Source organism: Glycine max, chromosome 11, assembly GCF_000004515.6.
Source record: "Glycine max cultivar Williams 82 chromosome 11, Glycine_max_v4.0, whole genome shotgun sequence".
NCBI classification, from domain to species: domain Eukaryota; kingdom Viridiplantae; phylum Streptophyta; class Magnoliopsida; order Fabales; family Fabaceae; genus Glycine; species Glycine max.
In genome coordinates this window covers 15,443,485-15,459,902 of record NC_038247.2, presented here as the reverse complement: position 1 = coordinate 15,459,902, position 16,418 = coordinate 15,443,485, and the positions used below count along the sequence as shown (strand labels likewise).

General features: G+C 31.3%; 1 protein-coding gene across 1 annotated transcript; it reads left to right on the top strand.

Annotated features, from left to right (window-relative positions):
- The first annotated feature begins 14,688 nt into the window (after window positions 1–14,688).
- LOC100781321 (NAC domain-containing protein 90) lies at window positions 14,689–16,418 on the top strand. Its single transcript, XM_003538059.5, has 3 exons — window positions 14,689–15,050; window positions 15,133–15,413; window positions 15,838–16,418. Exons 1-3 carry the CDS (start codon window positions 14,891–14,893, stop codon window positions 16,135–16,137), a joined length of 741 nt encoding a protein of 246 aa, XP_003538107.1. The 5' UTR covers window positions 14,689–14,890; the 3' UTR covers window positions 16,138–16,418.

Sequence of the window (16,418 nt, the reverse complement as noted above, 5' to 3'; positions counted from 1 at the left end):
AGAATTTTCTAGAACGTCCTGGAGAACTCTAGAGTAGTGTAGAACTCTCTAGAAGCTTGTGAAAGAATGTGGAAACCTCTAGAATATTCTAGAGATGTGTGGAACCTTCTGGAACCTTATGAAAGGATATGGAAAAGAGTAGAAGAGTGTAGAGACTCCTAGAATGTGTGGAGCATTCTAGAGAATTAATCTCCACCCTAGGATACAAGTAATCTCCACCATTCATTGTGGAGGTGGAGTAGTATAAATAAGGGTAGGAGCCTTCATTCCTATCCATCCAAGACAAGAGTGAATCCACTTCTTAGAGTGAGAAAAAACCTCTCTGAGAGAGAAGATAAATAGCTTGGGAAGTCTCTATCCTCAAGCTTGAGTAAGTCTCTCTGAGAGAGAAGATAAATAGCTTGGGAAGTCTTTATCCTCAAGCTTGAGTGAGCCACCATAGAGTGAGTCAATTTTGTAAACACATCCTTGTAACCCTACTATCACTTTGTATAGTGGAAGAATCTCCATATTGGAGAATTATAATTGTGTGCTCCTATTACTACCTTTAATTACTAAGTGTCTATCTTAACTTCACAATACGGGAAAGTCCGAGTTTTCCCAACAGTGGTATCAGAGCCAGGTTGTTCAACTTGGTGATCGGCTCAGAGGAGTAAGATGGCGATGATGGATCTCAGCTTTGGGGATCCCTTGTATCGAAAGTCTTCCTGACGGTGAGTCCAGGCAGCGTGTCCCGCATATGGAGCGGCGGTGCAAGTACCGCAGGTAGCTAGAGCATGAAGGCTCTAATGGTTATACTCGTGGATGATGACTTTCGCTCGAATGGGGAGGCTTCCATGTGGAAGAGACTCACACTTGAGGGGGAGATGTGTTAGAGTACAAGTGTGAGATGAAGTCCCACATCGGGTAAAAGAATCTCCCTGCTATTTTCTCCCATCGAGTTTTTCCCAACAGTGGTATCAAGAGTCAAGTTCATCCGGAGCCGTCATTAGCTCGTGCAATTCAAGATAGAGGATAACGTCGCTCATGATGGAGACATGTTCAAGGATGTGTTTACAAAATTGAAGAATGGAGAAGAGCCATGCAAGAAGAGATGCAATCCTTGCATGAGAATAACACCTATGAATTGGTGGAGTGGAGAATAGCCATGCAAGAAGAGATGAAATCCTTGCATGAGAATAACACTTATGAATTGGTGGTGGAGAAGAGCCATGCAAGAAGATATGCAATCCTTGCATGAGAATAACACCTATGAATTGGTGGAGTGGAGAATAGCCATGCAAGAAGAGACGAAATCCTTGCATGAGAATAACACCGGAGTGGAGAATAGCCATGCAAGAAGAGATGAAATCCTTGCATGAGAGTAACACCTATGAATTGGAAAAGTGGAGAAGAGCCATGCAAGAAGAGAAGCAATCCTTGCATGATGACCAAAGCACATTGACATAAGGTATCCAAGGTGCCGGTTTGCTACTACCCCCCAATTAAGTCGGGAGGGGGAGATTTGTTGGGATCCCTCCTTAATTGGAGAGGTTCTAGAAAATTCTAGAACTTTCTGGAAAAGTGTAGAATTTTCTAGAACGTCCTGGAGAACTCTAGAGTAGTGTAGAACTCTCTAGAAGCTTGTGGAAGAATGTGGAAACCTCTAGAATATTCTAGAGATGTGTGGAACCTTCTGGAACCTTATGAAAGGATATGGAAAAGAGTAGAAGAGTGTAGAGACTCCTAGAATGTGTGGAGCATTCTAGAGAATTAATCTCCACCCTAGGATACAAGTAATCTCCACCATTCATTGTGGAGGTGGAGTAGTATAAATAAGGGTAGGAGCCTTCATTCCTATCCATCCAAGACAAGAGTGAATCCACTTCTTAGAGTGAGAAAAAGCCTCTCTGAGAGAGAAGATAAATAGCTTGGGAAGTCTCTATCCTCAAGCTTGAGTAAGTCTCTCTGAGAGAGAAGATAAATAGCTTGGGAAGTCTTTATCCTCAAGCTTGAGTGAGCCACCATAGAGTGAGACAATTTTATAAACACATCCTTGTAACCCTACTATCACTTTGTATAGTGGAAGAATCTCCATATTGGAGAATTATAATCGTGTGCTCCCATTACTACCTTTAATTACTAAGTGCCTATCTTAACTTCACGAAGCGGAAAAGTCTGAGTTTCCCCAACATTACGCTGGAGAAGTAACCAGAGCAATGCACTAAACAATCTATATAAGAGTTTCACATAAGGATGAGACAATATAATAGCATTGAAAAAATCTGACCTAAAACCCTTACTATTCCTAAAACAACACACACACAAAACTAAAATAAATTCACAAACACATAAAAAGAGTGAAAAAGGCATTTGAAAGAAGCGAGTAATAACCAACCTTTCCTGCTAGGCAATTGCTTGTCATTTTTGAGGTAAAACTCGCAAATGTCAACCATAATGTTGTCTTTCCAGTTCCTCACGACAACCCTCTTGTTCTTCGAAATCTAAATTATAAATAAAACAAACTAATTAGTACATAGCAAAAAAAAAGAAGAAAAAAAAAAAGAAACCCTAGCAATAGCATATTTTAACCCGTGCGTACGCACGAGTCGTTTGCAAATTTTTTCGCATGTATGCTTATTTGTTTTGCAAAAAAAAAATAAAATGAAAACTAATGTGCAAATTAAAATAGATTAAACATTGATAATATATTTATATAGTAGACAAATGGTTCAGAAAAGCAAGATAAACACTATTATCAAGAAGTACCAATTTAATGTTCCAAATTTATTCAGTGTCACTGTCATCACGGGTCGTCTCCTTAGTCATTTAGCAAGCATGATTTTTTTTGGCAAGACAGATATAAAATGAAATACATTGTTGAAGGAAAAAAGGCTTAATACTTATAATAAAGTTGGTGTTCGAACTACAAAATATTGTTTGTAAAATTAAGAAAATACAAATAAAATTCAGTTGATATCACTAAGCCAATCTCCAAATTTTATCATAACTCCTGTAGTAAAATGTAACTTCATCTGCATGACTACGACATTCCATCTATTGCAGAGGAGGGCCAAATATTTTTAGAATTGTCATATGCTGGTCGCAGGCATCAAGATGCGGCGCGGCAAAAGCTAGAAGTTTCTACAGATAAAATGTAAATTAGATAAACATTTAAATAAGAATTTGAATAAGAAAGTATAATCAGTTAATGGTGAAAGGTAGAATGAATAAATGTATAAAATTAGAAAATAATAGAAAAGGAAATGAATATGGGAGAGAAAGTTGTGAAAAATATAGATTAAAATGTAATATATATTGGAGGGTTTATGACATTGAATATTTATGTATCTTCTCTAAATAATTAATTTCCTTAAAATTGAAGAAGCATACCTCACTTTAGCTACAGTGTTTAAAGTTACAACAGAACAAAAACAACTTAAATTCATAAACTTGGATGTTATTTACAACCGTCATAATCCAAAAAAGATGAAATTAAAAATTTCTATTAAGAGGAACAGAAATACTTGCATCATTTGGATCTTTTCCAATCATCCCAATGCAACTCTTTTTCAATCATCTCAATGCATCATTCTATTTACCTTGTCAGGTTTGCATAATAGTGACATGTAGGAATTGAGTTAAAAACATTTTCCTTATGAAAAGAAAAACATTTTGCTTCAACAAAAATAATTTAAGAATTATATAATTGTAGGTTTCCTCCTAAAATTAATCAATAAGTATGTTAAAAATATAAATAAAAGCCTTATTTCTTCAAAAAGATTACAAAGCAAAACCAATGAAAGAGAAAGGAAAAAAATGAAAAATCAAATTACCTCCATTGACGTTCCTGTCACAAGTTTTGCATAACACTACCAATGAAAGAATTAAAAAAAATTCAGGTTTTCAATAATTGTACACCCAAGTCCGTATTTGTAAGATTTCAAAAACTGTTTCCCTAAGCGTTTGATAATACGTTCATACATTCACACACTCTATCAACACTTATAATCATCAATTCATAATCAATCATCATTTCTCTTTGTCGACCCTAAACCCAAACCAACACAAAAAACTTTAAAGGGGAGGGAAAAGAACAACTCACAAAGCATTGGTGTGTCATATATCAGCCTCGAGTGCTTTGAAGGAATCCTAGTAAGGTAACAATTATTGTATAAATAATTTTCATAATCCTCTCTAGATAGGGAATTAATATGTTAAGAGAGATATATTGAAATTCAAGCTAATAAGGAAATATTCAACATTGTTCTTGTCCAGAGTTACTTGTATTGAAAAAAAAAATTATGCGAACACAGTACACGTAGATCCCATTGAAAGCAACTGAATTAGGACAACTCCAATTTCTCACTTTATGCGATTTGTAAAGAACACTTAAGAAAATACTAAATTGCTTATTTTCTATTTTTTTATCTCACCTGTATGAAATGTTTTTGAAAGATACATTGTAAATTTAATTTAAGAAACTATTTTAAGAGATTGCAATTGTACAATTAAAATGCGAGTAAATAGTTCATACACTAAATGTAAAGATATGATAAATTTTTAGTCTTTTATAATATTTAGGGTGATTTCTAAATAATTGCACTGTTAAAACTAAAAGTGTTTACTGTGGCACTCAAAAACTACCCTGAAAGCCAAATTTCTTCATCTAAATTAAAAAATATATACATAATTCACACTCTAAATAATTGCAGTATCAATAAGATTGCCCAGTGTCATTATGAACCTAGGCTTTAGAAAGGAAATGACAAATTCGCATTCTAAATGTATAACTCCATTCTTGACTCGATCTATTTCTTGCAAATGTGCCATTTTAATTTCTGCTTACCCTCTTGGTAGTGTCAGCAGAAAATGCAACACCAATTGAGAGAGGATTGATTCACTCTCACAGACCCCCCATTCCGAAAATCAAATAACTAAACAGTAGTTAAACCCCTCAAAATCCTGAACTACATATGAAAACCAAACCAATTGAGAAACAAAACAATACCTTGGACAAAGCAGGTCTGGACTCAATGTTGATCCCTTTGTTCAAAATATAAACAAAGAGAAGAATCATTGCACAACACAATGCTCACCACAACGCATCTGGAACCCTCCTACGCTTTATAAGATATATCATGTGTTGTTAGAAGATATATCATGTGTCGATAAAGTGAATAAGAGATGAAGAGAGAGGAAAAATGTCAATGAAAAAACGAAGACGTAGAGAAGAGAATGATGAATTGAAGAACCTAAACTAAGAATATCAAAAAACCAAACGGACCAAAAAGACCAATGTCACCCGCTCTCTCTCTGCCACCACCAAGCTCTGAACACAATTGGAAGGGACCATATAAATAATAATAATAAACAATCTAAATAATAACCTGCAACACACCCAGACAAAACTTTAATGTCCAAACTCCAAACTTCCAAATAAAAAGATTTTGGAAAAATACAGCAACTTGTTGAACATTCTTCCAGAAAGATCAAGTTATTTATACAACTGAATTAGTATATGACATTATCCTTAAGCACTTTCAAAATCAAAATGAGATTAAATTAAAATTTGTAGCCAAAAGTACCTTCTTTGAAGCATAACGTGTCATATCATTTGATAGAGTGGAGAGCAGACAGAACCTTGGATGTCACATGCATTTTCCCTTAAATAGCTCTCCCACAAACTCACAACACAACCAAGAATAAGATAAATTTACAAATTTATGGGGCAAACAAATAGATAGATTTTCTTCCAAATAAAAAAATAAAAAGGGTTCTCTTTGTTTATTATTATTATTATTATTATTATTATTATTATTATTATTATTATTATTATTATTATTATAATAAACAATATAAATAATAACTTGCAACAAACTCAGACAAAACTTTAATGTCCAAACTAAGGAAAGATGAAACTAATTCATAAAGTTATGAGTACTATGAAGCTCTGAACGCAATTGTAAGGGATCATATAAATAATAATAATAATAATAATAATAATAATAATAATAATAATAATAAACAATATAAATGATAACTTGCAACAAACCCAAACAAAAGTTTAATGTCTAAACTCCAAACTTCCAAATAAAAAGATTTTATTATCCTTAAGCACTTTCAAAATCAAGATGAGATTAAATTGATAGAGTGGAGAGCAGGCACAACCTTGGATGTCCTAGACATTTCTTCTTAAATAGCTCTGCCACAAGCTCACAACACAACCAAGAATAAGATAGATTTGCAAATTTCTAAGGCAAACTAATAGATAGATTCTCTTTCGGAAAAAAAAGGGTTCTCTTTGTTTATAATAATAATAATAATAATAATAATAATAATAATAATAAACAATAACCTACGAGAAACTCAGACAAAACTTTAATGTCCAAACTAAGGAAATATGAAACTAATTCACAAAGTTATGAGTACTCTGAACGCAATTGTAAGGGACAATATAAATAATAACCTGTAACAAACCCAGTCAACTAATCAACTAATCATCACATCAAAATAATCTTCAACACACCAAATGAAAGAAGATATCAACAATGACCATCCCATGTATGCCCACAAATAGTTTAAACTTTTTCACAATTTAAAATACTAAATTCAGATAAATTCAAAAGATCTCAGTAGCACAAAATAGAATGTTTTCCTAGATTAATTACTGATTTTGACTTAAAGTTGATATAGTTCATAGTGACAATCTAGCAACCACACTATCAAAAAGGTATAACAAGGAAAAAATTTCATACCTCAAAAATCACCGTACAACAAAATTAAAATAAAATATTGAATTAGGATTTGAAATTTTATAATTTCAGACCTGATCCAATTTCAGACCTGATCTAATAATTGGATTTGAATTGGATCAATTTTTAGCTCTAATCTTACCTCTTTTTTTTTTGGGAAAATACTAAATAAATAATAAAATATATGATAAAAGATGATTTAAAACATTAAACATTTCATTTATCTATTATTATATAACTTATAATATAAATTTTTAAATATATACATTACTAAAAATAAATTTACACAACTTGACAACTTAATTATGCATCTTAACTCATAGTTATTAAGAATTTATCTTTCAATATATTTTTGATAGATTGGTATAATTTATGAGATAATTTTACAAATATATAAGAATAATATAAACGTGAGTGACATAAATGTGTGTAAAAAAAACATATATATACATATATGTATAAACAATTTCGGTCTGGATTGAATCACATCAATTTTTTAAATCAAATCTAATCCAACTAAATTAAAATTTTCAGTCTATTCAGTTTTTTTATTTTCAATTTTTTGGATCAATTTTTTTAGTCGTCAATAGATCGAATCAGTTTATGAACACCCCTAACAAAAAGGGTAATTGAACATCACTAATTAAACAATATATATGGCGCCTTTATATACAGAGAAGGCAACAAAATGCAATATTTAAGTGGAAAAATGATGGAGCAAATTCTCCTATGGAATGTTGAATATCATAACTTGAGTCAATGAATCATCTCCTTGTTGAAGTCATGACAATTAATAAAAATCCCTATGTCAAACAAAGGATGTAGAATTAAATTAGAATGAAGTTGAAACATACCATTGCAATGATTAAGCAAGGGCAAATATATAAGAATAATATAAACATGAGTGACATAAATTTGTTTACAAATATATATATATATATATAAACAATTTCAGTTTGATTGAATCAGACCAATTTTTATAAACAATTGAGGACTTCATAGTGATTGAGTATGACTGCTACCCATAGCCATCAATGAAGAATGAAATTCAGATTGGGGATGTATGATATTATGACGTGCATCTTGAGACTCTTGCAATTGCTGAGCATGAATTAAAGAACAATACTAAAAGCATATGCGAAACAACACCAAAGTTTTGTCCCAAAAATTAAAAAGTTAACACAAACACGCTATTAAGATCATTAGGAGCAAAGTGAGGAAGTAGATTCAGAACCAACTTACAAATGTTTCTCCTTTATCACATAATCCTTCTTCAAAAAGTAATCATAAGATCTATAAATCTCCTGCATCTACACATCAAACAAAAATTTTGTATCATTATCTTAAACCTCATAAATCAAAATATGTTCCATGTTATGTATATTAAATTGACAAATAAAAATATAAAAATTTAGAGAGAACAAAATGAAAATAATCATAAAAGAAAATCTATACACAAATTGCAAAAATCAAGAAGTGAATGAAATAACCCATAATAATGAGCACAATGTGAGGATAACAAATAAATGAACATATAAGAAACAACAGCCTGGGTATAGGAGATCACTTGTGAACCAATAAGAAGGTTCTCTGGTTTAATATCCCTATAATAAAGAGATGAAAATCATTCTCCAATTAATCTTGTTCCTTGCTTGCTCACATTCATATATGTAGTTTTGTCCCATCATGTTATACCTTTTTAATTAATTCTTCACATTTTGCTAATTAATCGCCCAATTAGAAGCATATGGTCCATACTGTACCTATATAAAAAATGGCCAATTGGGTTTGTTGAAAAGGAAAATGGTGGTGACCAGGATTGGGGAACTCGTATTTTTTTTTCTCCATGCCGAAAGCTAGCTCTTGTCTAATTTGCACTTGTCTTAGAAGCAACAAAGACATAGTGGTGACTAATCAATGGAGGGTAGATATAAAATTATATTATATTCTTGGTCAAATAGAATCATAACTTTGCATAATTTCGCACATACAATGGGGATAGTTGTTATTATTAAATTCAGGCACAACCAATTCTAGTCCAAATACTAAATCTCCTTTTGTTTTTCTCAGTTGGTGCAATCATGTCCCCATGTCATTATATATCTTTCAATTTCCCAATCATCACATGATATAAATTGCAGCACTGCCAACCAATAACAACGTATTATTCGCATAAGAAATGGTACACCTGTATAAACCTCACACAAGTTGGATCAACAAACAAAGGTTTTGTCCTCCATTTTCATGTAGAATCCCCTCCACAAACCTTCAAAGCAATCGGAATATGTTAAATTTCATTTTAAAATTATTTAATATTAAGTGAAGTTGTTTAATGGGTGTATTAGGATTTTTAAAAACAATCTGTGACCATAATTTTAGTCTTGATATCAAAACTTTAATAGTTTATTTTCTTTCATATATCAAATCATGACCACAATCAAGACCACATCAACTATATTTGTTTGGAACTTTTCACAATATGGAAGATGACGAAAAAATTGTTGATAGTGACCACAACAACAATGTAATCCACAAACAACAACATATGGGGAGAGGAAAAGAAGGAATGTTGTTGTATGATATATACTTACAATAGTTACACGTCTTTAACTGAAATATTGGCATTTTTGTGATTTCTTGTAAAGATCACCTTTGGGTGCATACTATAAAATCAAATAAACTCATTTCTACAATAGATAATTCAGAAATCATAAACAGGGAGGTATCCCAAAACCAGCACACACATGAATTTTTAAGATTAAAAATTAAAACTTCATTTAGACATTTCACCAAACACATAACTTACAACCCATTTCACCAACAATGCAACCGCATGACAGTTAACGCTTCCTAAAAGAAAAATGGTTTTCTTTGTTATCACCACCTACACTGGCCATGTGGGTATACAAATAAAAACCCAAATCCGTAAATTTTAATTTTTTGCAGGAATTGAGGATATTAATGAAATTGAATTAATAAAAAAGGGAAAATTGAGGAATGGATAAAGGTAAAACCTTTTCTGTGCGGCTTCAGCAGCTTTGGCATGTGCTTCTTCAGAGGTCAATCTCTCTTCTTCCTTGCACATGTGTTTGTCTACGCTGAAGCAACTAAAGAAAAGACCCATCTTTGGTGTTTCTCTCTCTTCCTCTGCTTCTTTGGTATGGGCTTTCTCTTTCTCTTACAATTTCTATTTAATTTAAAATTCTTTTGTACCCTCTATCACCATGAGTAAAATGCTATCTAAGATTGCAAAATTTAAGGAAAAAGGGTTAGATTTCCAACTCCAATACAAAAGAGATACAATGACGATCCTTTCCCAAACATCTAAAAAACATCTAAACAAGTTTCAACGACAGGAAACAGGAGATTTAATTTCCAAAAATTTACAACCAAAAGGAAGACCAAACCATTACCTTCACTCCCCGCAACCAAAGAGAACACCGCAACAAACCAAACTGCAAAACAAACCGAAATGGACTCAAAAGTTAGACAGAAAACAGGGGATTCATTTTCCAAAAATTTACAACCAAAAGGAAGATCAAACCAAAATTAATGCCTATTGAGAAGCTATTACCTTCACTCCCCACAACCAAAGAGAACACCGTAGCAAACCAAACTACAAAACAAACCGAAATGGACTCAAAAGTTTGACAAAAAACAAGGGATTTATTTTCCAAAAATTTACAACCAAAAGAAAGACCAAACCAAAATTGATGCCTATGTGGGAAGCTATTACCTTGACTCCCCGCAACCAAAGAGAACACCGCAGCAAACCAAACTGTAAAACAAACGGAAACGGAAAAAACACTCGCTATAAAACGCTAAACAGACGAAATAAGAGGACACAACAAGGAACCACAAAACATGAACCGAAGCATGCAGCAAAAGAAACGAAAAAACAAAGGAGAAGAACCTGAAAAAACCAATGCTTCTTTCACAAACCAAAAAATTGAAGAAGAAACAACACAGCAAGTCAGCGGTAGAAAACTAAACCCAAAGTTGGAAAGGTAAAATTACCAAAAACCCAACAAAAATGCCACATGTCAAGTTTTCAGCCATGGGTATTTTAGGGATTTCATTGATCTTTCTATTTTATTATATACCTTGGATTTCAGGTTTATTGCTTAATAGGGTGCTGATGTGGCAATAGTTAGTGGAGAAGTTTTTTAGAATCTTTTCTTCACGATATTGTTGTAACTACCTCATACTATTTAGCTAGGCCAAGTAGCCTTAATGCATATCCGCAATTTGATATTACAATATACTTTTTTCTCTTTCTTTTTTCTGTTGTTCTTATTATATAATCATTCTTATTATATAACCATTGACAACGGATATCATTCCTGAGATTGATATCATTGTTACTGGTTGTGGAATTCTCGGAAATTCTCCCTGAATCCAAACCCATCACAAGTGGAACGGTCGTTGACAAGGAAGATCACGGAGTCAAATGCAGACATGAAAGCTAAGATGGATCAGCTCACCGCATCTTTTGCAGAGCTACGAACTATACTCAGCAATAAAGTTCAATGTCTGTCTTTTCACAAACATTTCAGTCAAAAACAACTCAAATTTTAATCAAAGTTAATAGTTGAGGCAACAAAAATTTAAAGTCAAACTTATACTAGAGACCTAAAATATAGTCAAATTTTAGTATATTTATAACTAACAAAAATGTTGTGAAACATTTTTTTTTCTACAATGACAAATAATTAAAATAAAATAAGGCCAAACTATAAAGTCTAATGTCTGACATTTCAGTCAAAATAATCTAAATTTTAGTCAAAGTTAATAGCGCATATGCATTAAAAAACTTATATTAAAAAGATTTAAAATAAGGTTACATTTTGATATATTTATAATAAGAATAAAAATACACTGAAGCATCTTTTTTACAAGGACGGTACCTAAATTAAAGAAAAAATAGGCCAAAATATAAAGTACAGTGTCTATTCTAGTTTTTGACAGCCTACAAGGCCAAATTAGGAGATAAAAATAGAACTTCTCCATGTAAATGGAATTTCATAAAAAAAATGTAAATGGAATTGGATGAGATGTGAAAATAATTCATTAGGGTGAGTTTTGAGGTGGGGAGTTGGAGTAACATGTATAAGGCCATCTTATATTTTATTCTTATGGTTATCCTTAAATTATTTTTAATATGATCTTTCCATAAGCAACCTAATTAATGGTAGACATAAGCAGTAATATTTTGTGTTCCATAATCAAATGAGTCAAGGTTCGAAATTCTTATACCAAATGCCTATAAGTTTTCTGGAAAATAAAAATTATATTTTCATTAATTATTTAACATATTAAATAATCTAATAAGAGTAATGCTATCGATATTTTTACTGCATTAAAAATAATTATTTAACTTGAGAAAGTTAAATTCTCACCTCCTCATGTAAATAATTTTGTGGGAAACTTAACTAAAAAATATTCTTGAGAAATATTTTTTTTAGGGAATATTATTTTTTAAAGGTTTAAATCTATTTTGATTTTTATAGTTTTATGATATTGTGCAATTTTTGTATTTAAAGAAATTTTATTACAAATTTAATCCTCAATTTAGAAGTTAACAATTTTGATTCAGGTTACTATATTCAAGTAATTATATGACATTGACGTGATTGATGACATGAGAATCTAACACATATTCTAATATGATACTAACAACTAAAATTTTGATCTCCATATATTATTGTGTTCAATTGTTAGATTATATTTCATATATTTTTCAAACTAACGACATACTAATCATGAACTAAAATTATTAGATTTTCAAAAGCTAGGGATTAAATGTGTAGTAAAAAAATTTAAAAACCAAAATTGTTCGATCTTAAAATTATAAAAACCAAAAAAATAAATTTAAACTTTTTTTTAAACAGATATCAAACGTAGAAATGAAAATTCTTATCCACCGACGCCTTAATTCCGTTATAAAAGGATAGGTCCTTGAAATTATTTGAAGAATTGGTCTATGGTACCTTATTGACGTTGGAAGTACGTGCAGGCTTGCATCACCTTACGTGAGCATACAATTATTCATTATTCATGACCTTGGCTTCAAGTCTATACTTTTATTTTTTTAAGGCAATAAGAGACTAAAACCACACTATTTTAACTTAATGTAACAAATAAAAGTGAAACTAATTTAAAGAGAGATTAATTTAAAACAATCATTTTTTAAAGATTAAAAACATAAAATATTTCTTTTAAAAAACATAAAATCTTAAAATAATTCTACTACTAGTAAGTTATGCTGAATATGACATACTTACATCGATCACATGACACATGTTATAACTCTACCAAAATAAATTACATGAAAATTAAATGACTAAAATTTTTAAGGTAATATTTATATGCATAGTGTAAAAAAACATGGGTGGTAATATTAGTTCATACTCATTTTATTTACCATATGGACCAAGAATGTCTGACAAAATGTCCATTATGCATCGATCTGTGCTTAATTATTACTTTTGTTTCTTTATTATCATTATTTTTTACTTATAATCTAAGCTTATATATTATTCTGATTAAGAATTATAATTGTTAAGGGAGTTTAACTCATTTGACAAAATAAGATATATAAATATTATAAATTTTTTGATATTGTGTTTAATTCCTATAAATAAAAAATATAATTATTAAAAATATAGAATAAACATTTATTAGCATTTGTTAATGCCATGAATAGACACAAGTCTTTTAGAACGAGTTTCTTTGCAAACCAAACAAATAAGGAACCAGGTCCTAAATGCATCTCGATAATTTTGTACTTAGTGTTTAAAATTTAAATGATAATTATACTCCCTGGATTAAAATGGAGGAAGATAAATAATATATTTTAATCCTTAAAGACACATCCCTGAATTTTACGGGTATATTATATTTAAATAAATATTTATAAATATAAAATAAATAAAATTATTTAAAAAATATATATATAATAGATGAAAGAAATCAGGATATAAATATATAAATATATAGTTATTTATACGAATTCCATATATACTTTTTATATATAAAAGAAAAGTAAGGATGACTTTAAGAGACAAAAGCTAATTAAAAACTTATTTGCTTTAAAATGACATATTCTAATTTAACCTTTTATATTGAAATATTAATATTTAGTAATTAAAGAATAATAGATCAATGTTTAAAAATATTTTAAAATAATCATTTAAGAGCACAAACATATAAGCCTGGAGAGAAAACATTAAAAAATCTCATAAAATATAAAAGTAATTAATACTTAAAAAGTAAAACTGCAAAAAGCAAATGAATCATAGTCTTAAATTCAAGTGGAAAGGGAATAGAAGTGAACAACATTACATTGTTCTCTTACGAGAATTTCACAATAAAACAATCAAAATACTATTTTATTACACAAACTAATGAAGTTATTATTTTATGAATTAACTGACCTGAAAATTATTTCAGTTTAATCAAAATTCTTGTGATTGAGTGTCTTGAGTATGCAACTACCACTACAATGAAAAATACTTGTTATTAGAACAAAGAAAAATCATTATTTTGTGGTGAAGAGAAAACATGGGATATCTGACTTGTTCCACTTGTGAGATTGCCTTGCTTGGTTGATCAGCCAAGGAAACCTCCATTGGCATGTTGACAAATATCCCTGGAAAATTAGACTTCTGTTCAGCAGAAGTGATTAGGTATTGGATACTCAAAACCCCGGCCACTGACTTAACATAAAATTAATGATTGCATATACCAACAACATAGAAAGAAAGCTAAGTTTTTTCTTTTTCCCTTTATCTTATAATGGTTTAGCATAGGGGAGGACTGATTCAAAATGATAATTTATTGGTTAAAGTAGGCATGTAGCCATCATAACGTGCCCAGCATGAATTGCATAGACGTTTTCTCGTCCCCATAACCGCGTGAAATGTTTCCATCCAAACTTTCGCAATTTTTTTCTAAATTTACACGGGGAAACTCTCTGCCCCACCACCCCTTCTTTTGTCTCTGACTTGCCCTTAATTTGCATCCATAACATGCATGTGTGTGTATATATATTAATTCAGCTCATTCAAATAATGCAAAAAAGTAAATTAAAAAAAAACATAAATACTACGAGTCCTAGTTCCATATAATAGTTTCATATAACAAACATTATTATTATGGAAGATCATCCACCTGGGTTTCGTTTCTTCCCAACAGAAGAAGAGCTTGTTGGCTTCTACCTACACAACAAGCTAGAAGGCCAAAGAAATGCCATAGCCATAGACAGAGTTATCCCAGTTATTGACTTCAATGGCGTTGAGCCTTGGAACCTTCCAAGTACTACAAATAAAATTAAATATTTACATATTCTCTCTTCATTTTTGGTAAAATAGTTTAATTTCTTTCGTTGTTGTTTTAGCATTTGCTGGGGAGCTTTGTCGTGGAGACACGGAGCAATGGTTTTTCTTTTCGCCCGGTCAAGAGAGGGAAGCCAGGGGAGGGAGACCCAGCAGAACCACAGCTTGTGGGTATTGGAAAGCAACAGGTTCTCCTGGCTATGTTTACTCTTCTGATAACAAAGTCATTGGAGTGAAGAAATCCATGGTGTTCTACAAAGGGAAGGCCCCTATGGGAAGAAAAACCAAATGGAAGATGAATGAGTACAGAGCTATTCATATCCCTAACCAATCCACCCCTCAGGTTTTTTTTTTTTTTATCTAAATCACATGCATCTTTCATTAATGATAATTATGTTTGAACCAATATGGCCATTATATGTTATATGTTAGTACTCAGTATCGTACTCGGACATAGTAGTTCTATTAGTTTAACATGATTATCTCAAATATTTCGGTGATGTCTATAAAAATAAAAGAAATTAGTATTCATTTGTCTGTCTATGATTCTGTACAATTTTTATGTGACATGTTATTGAGTTTTATTATTATCTCTTTCTCATAACATATTTCATGAAAACTGATCATAATCATAGACACAAAGTTATTCTAGATTATATAATATTTTTTTTTCTTTTAATAGGAAATTCTTCGTGTCATAGTAATTTTTACTTTTCACATAACTTTTTATATTTACTGATTAACATAATCTTTAATTTGGTGTATAGTTGAGATGGGAATTCAGCTTGTGTCGGGTGTATGTCATATCGGGGAGCTTTCGAGCATTTGATCGACGACCATTAGAGAAAGATGGATCAGAATCACGTGCAAAAGTGGATGGATTGTGTTCTTCTGAAATTTCACACTTCGAGGGACTCCATGGCTCACACTCTCAGATGCTAGAAGTTAGAGAATCAAGTAGCACAAATTGGGATGTGAATAATAATAATAATGATAAAAGTAATAATGAGGTCCAACTCCAAGAACCGTTGTGGGAATTGGAATGGGAACAATTTAATTGGCTCTAACTCAAAGGCACATGCTGAGACCTTAAAGAAAGAAAGACCCCTCAGGGAATGACTCATTAAAATATGACATCAACCATGACTCTATGTATACATACATAGTTATAGATACGATATTTGTTAATTTACTTACTCCAATTGGATTAAGGAAAGTTAGCGTAGAAAATCTGTCATATTAAGAAGGATTTTGTTATTTAACCTCAATTAGTTTGCTGATACCTTGTACGTAGACGACACTTCCCTGTATTTTTATTCAATTTGAATACCATCAAGTCCATCTCTTT

What these genes read in the sequence shown, in the direction of transcription:
- LOC100781321 (XM_003538059.5), top strand. Translation starts at nt 14,891, where the DNA reads ATGGAAGATCATCCACCTGGGTTTCGTTTCTTCCCAACAGAAGAAGAG. An exon ending in TGAGCCTTGGAACCTTCCAA is followed by an intron (nt 15,051 to 15,132) that starts GTACTACAAATA and finishes TTGTTGTTTTAG; the next exon opens with CATTTGCTGGGGAGCTTTGT. An exon ending in CTAACCAATCCACCCCTCAG is followed by an intron (nt 15,414 to 15,837) that starts GTTTTTTTTTTT and finishes TTTGGTGTATAG; the next exon opens with TTGAGATGGGAATTCAGCTT.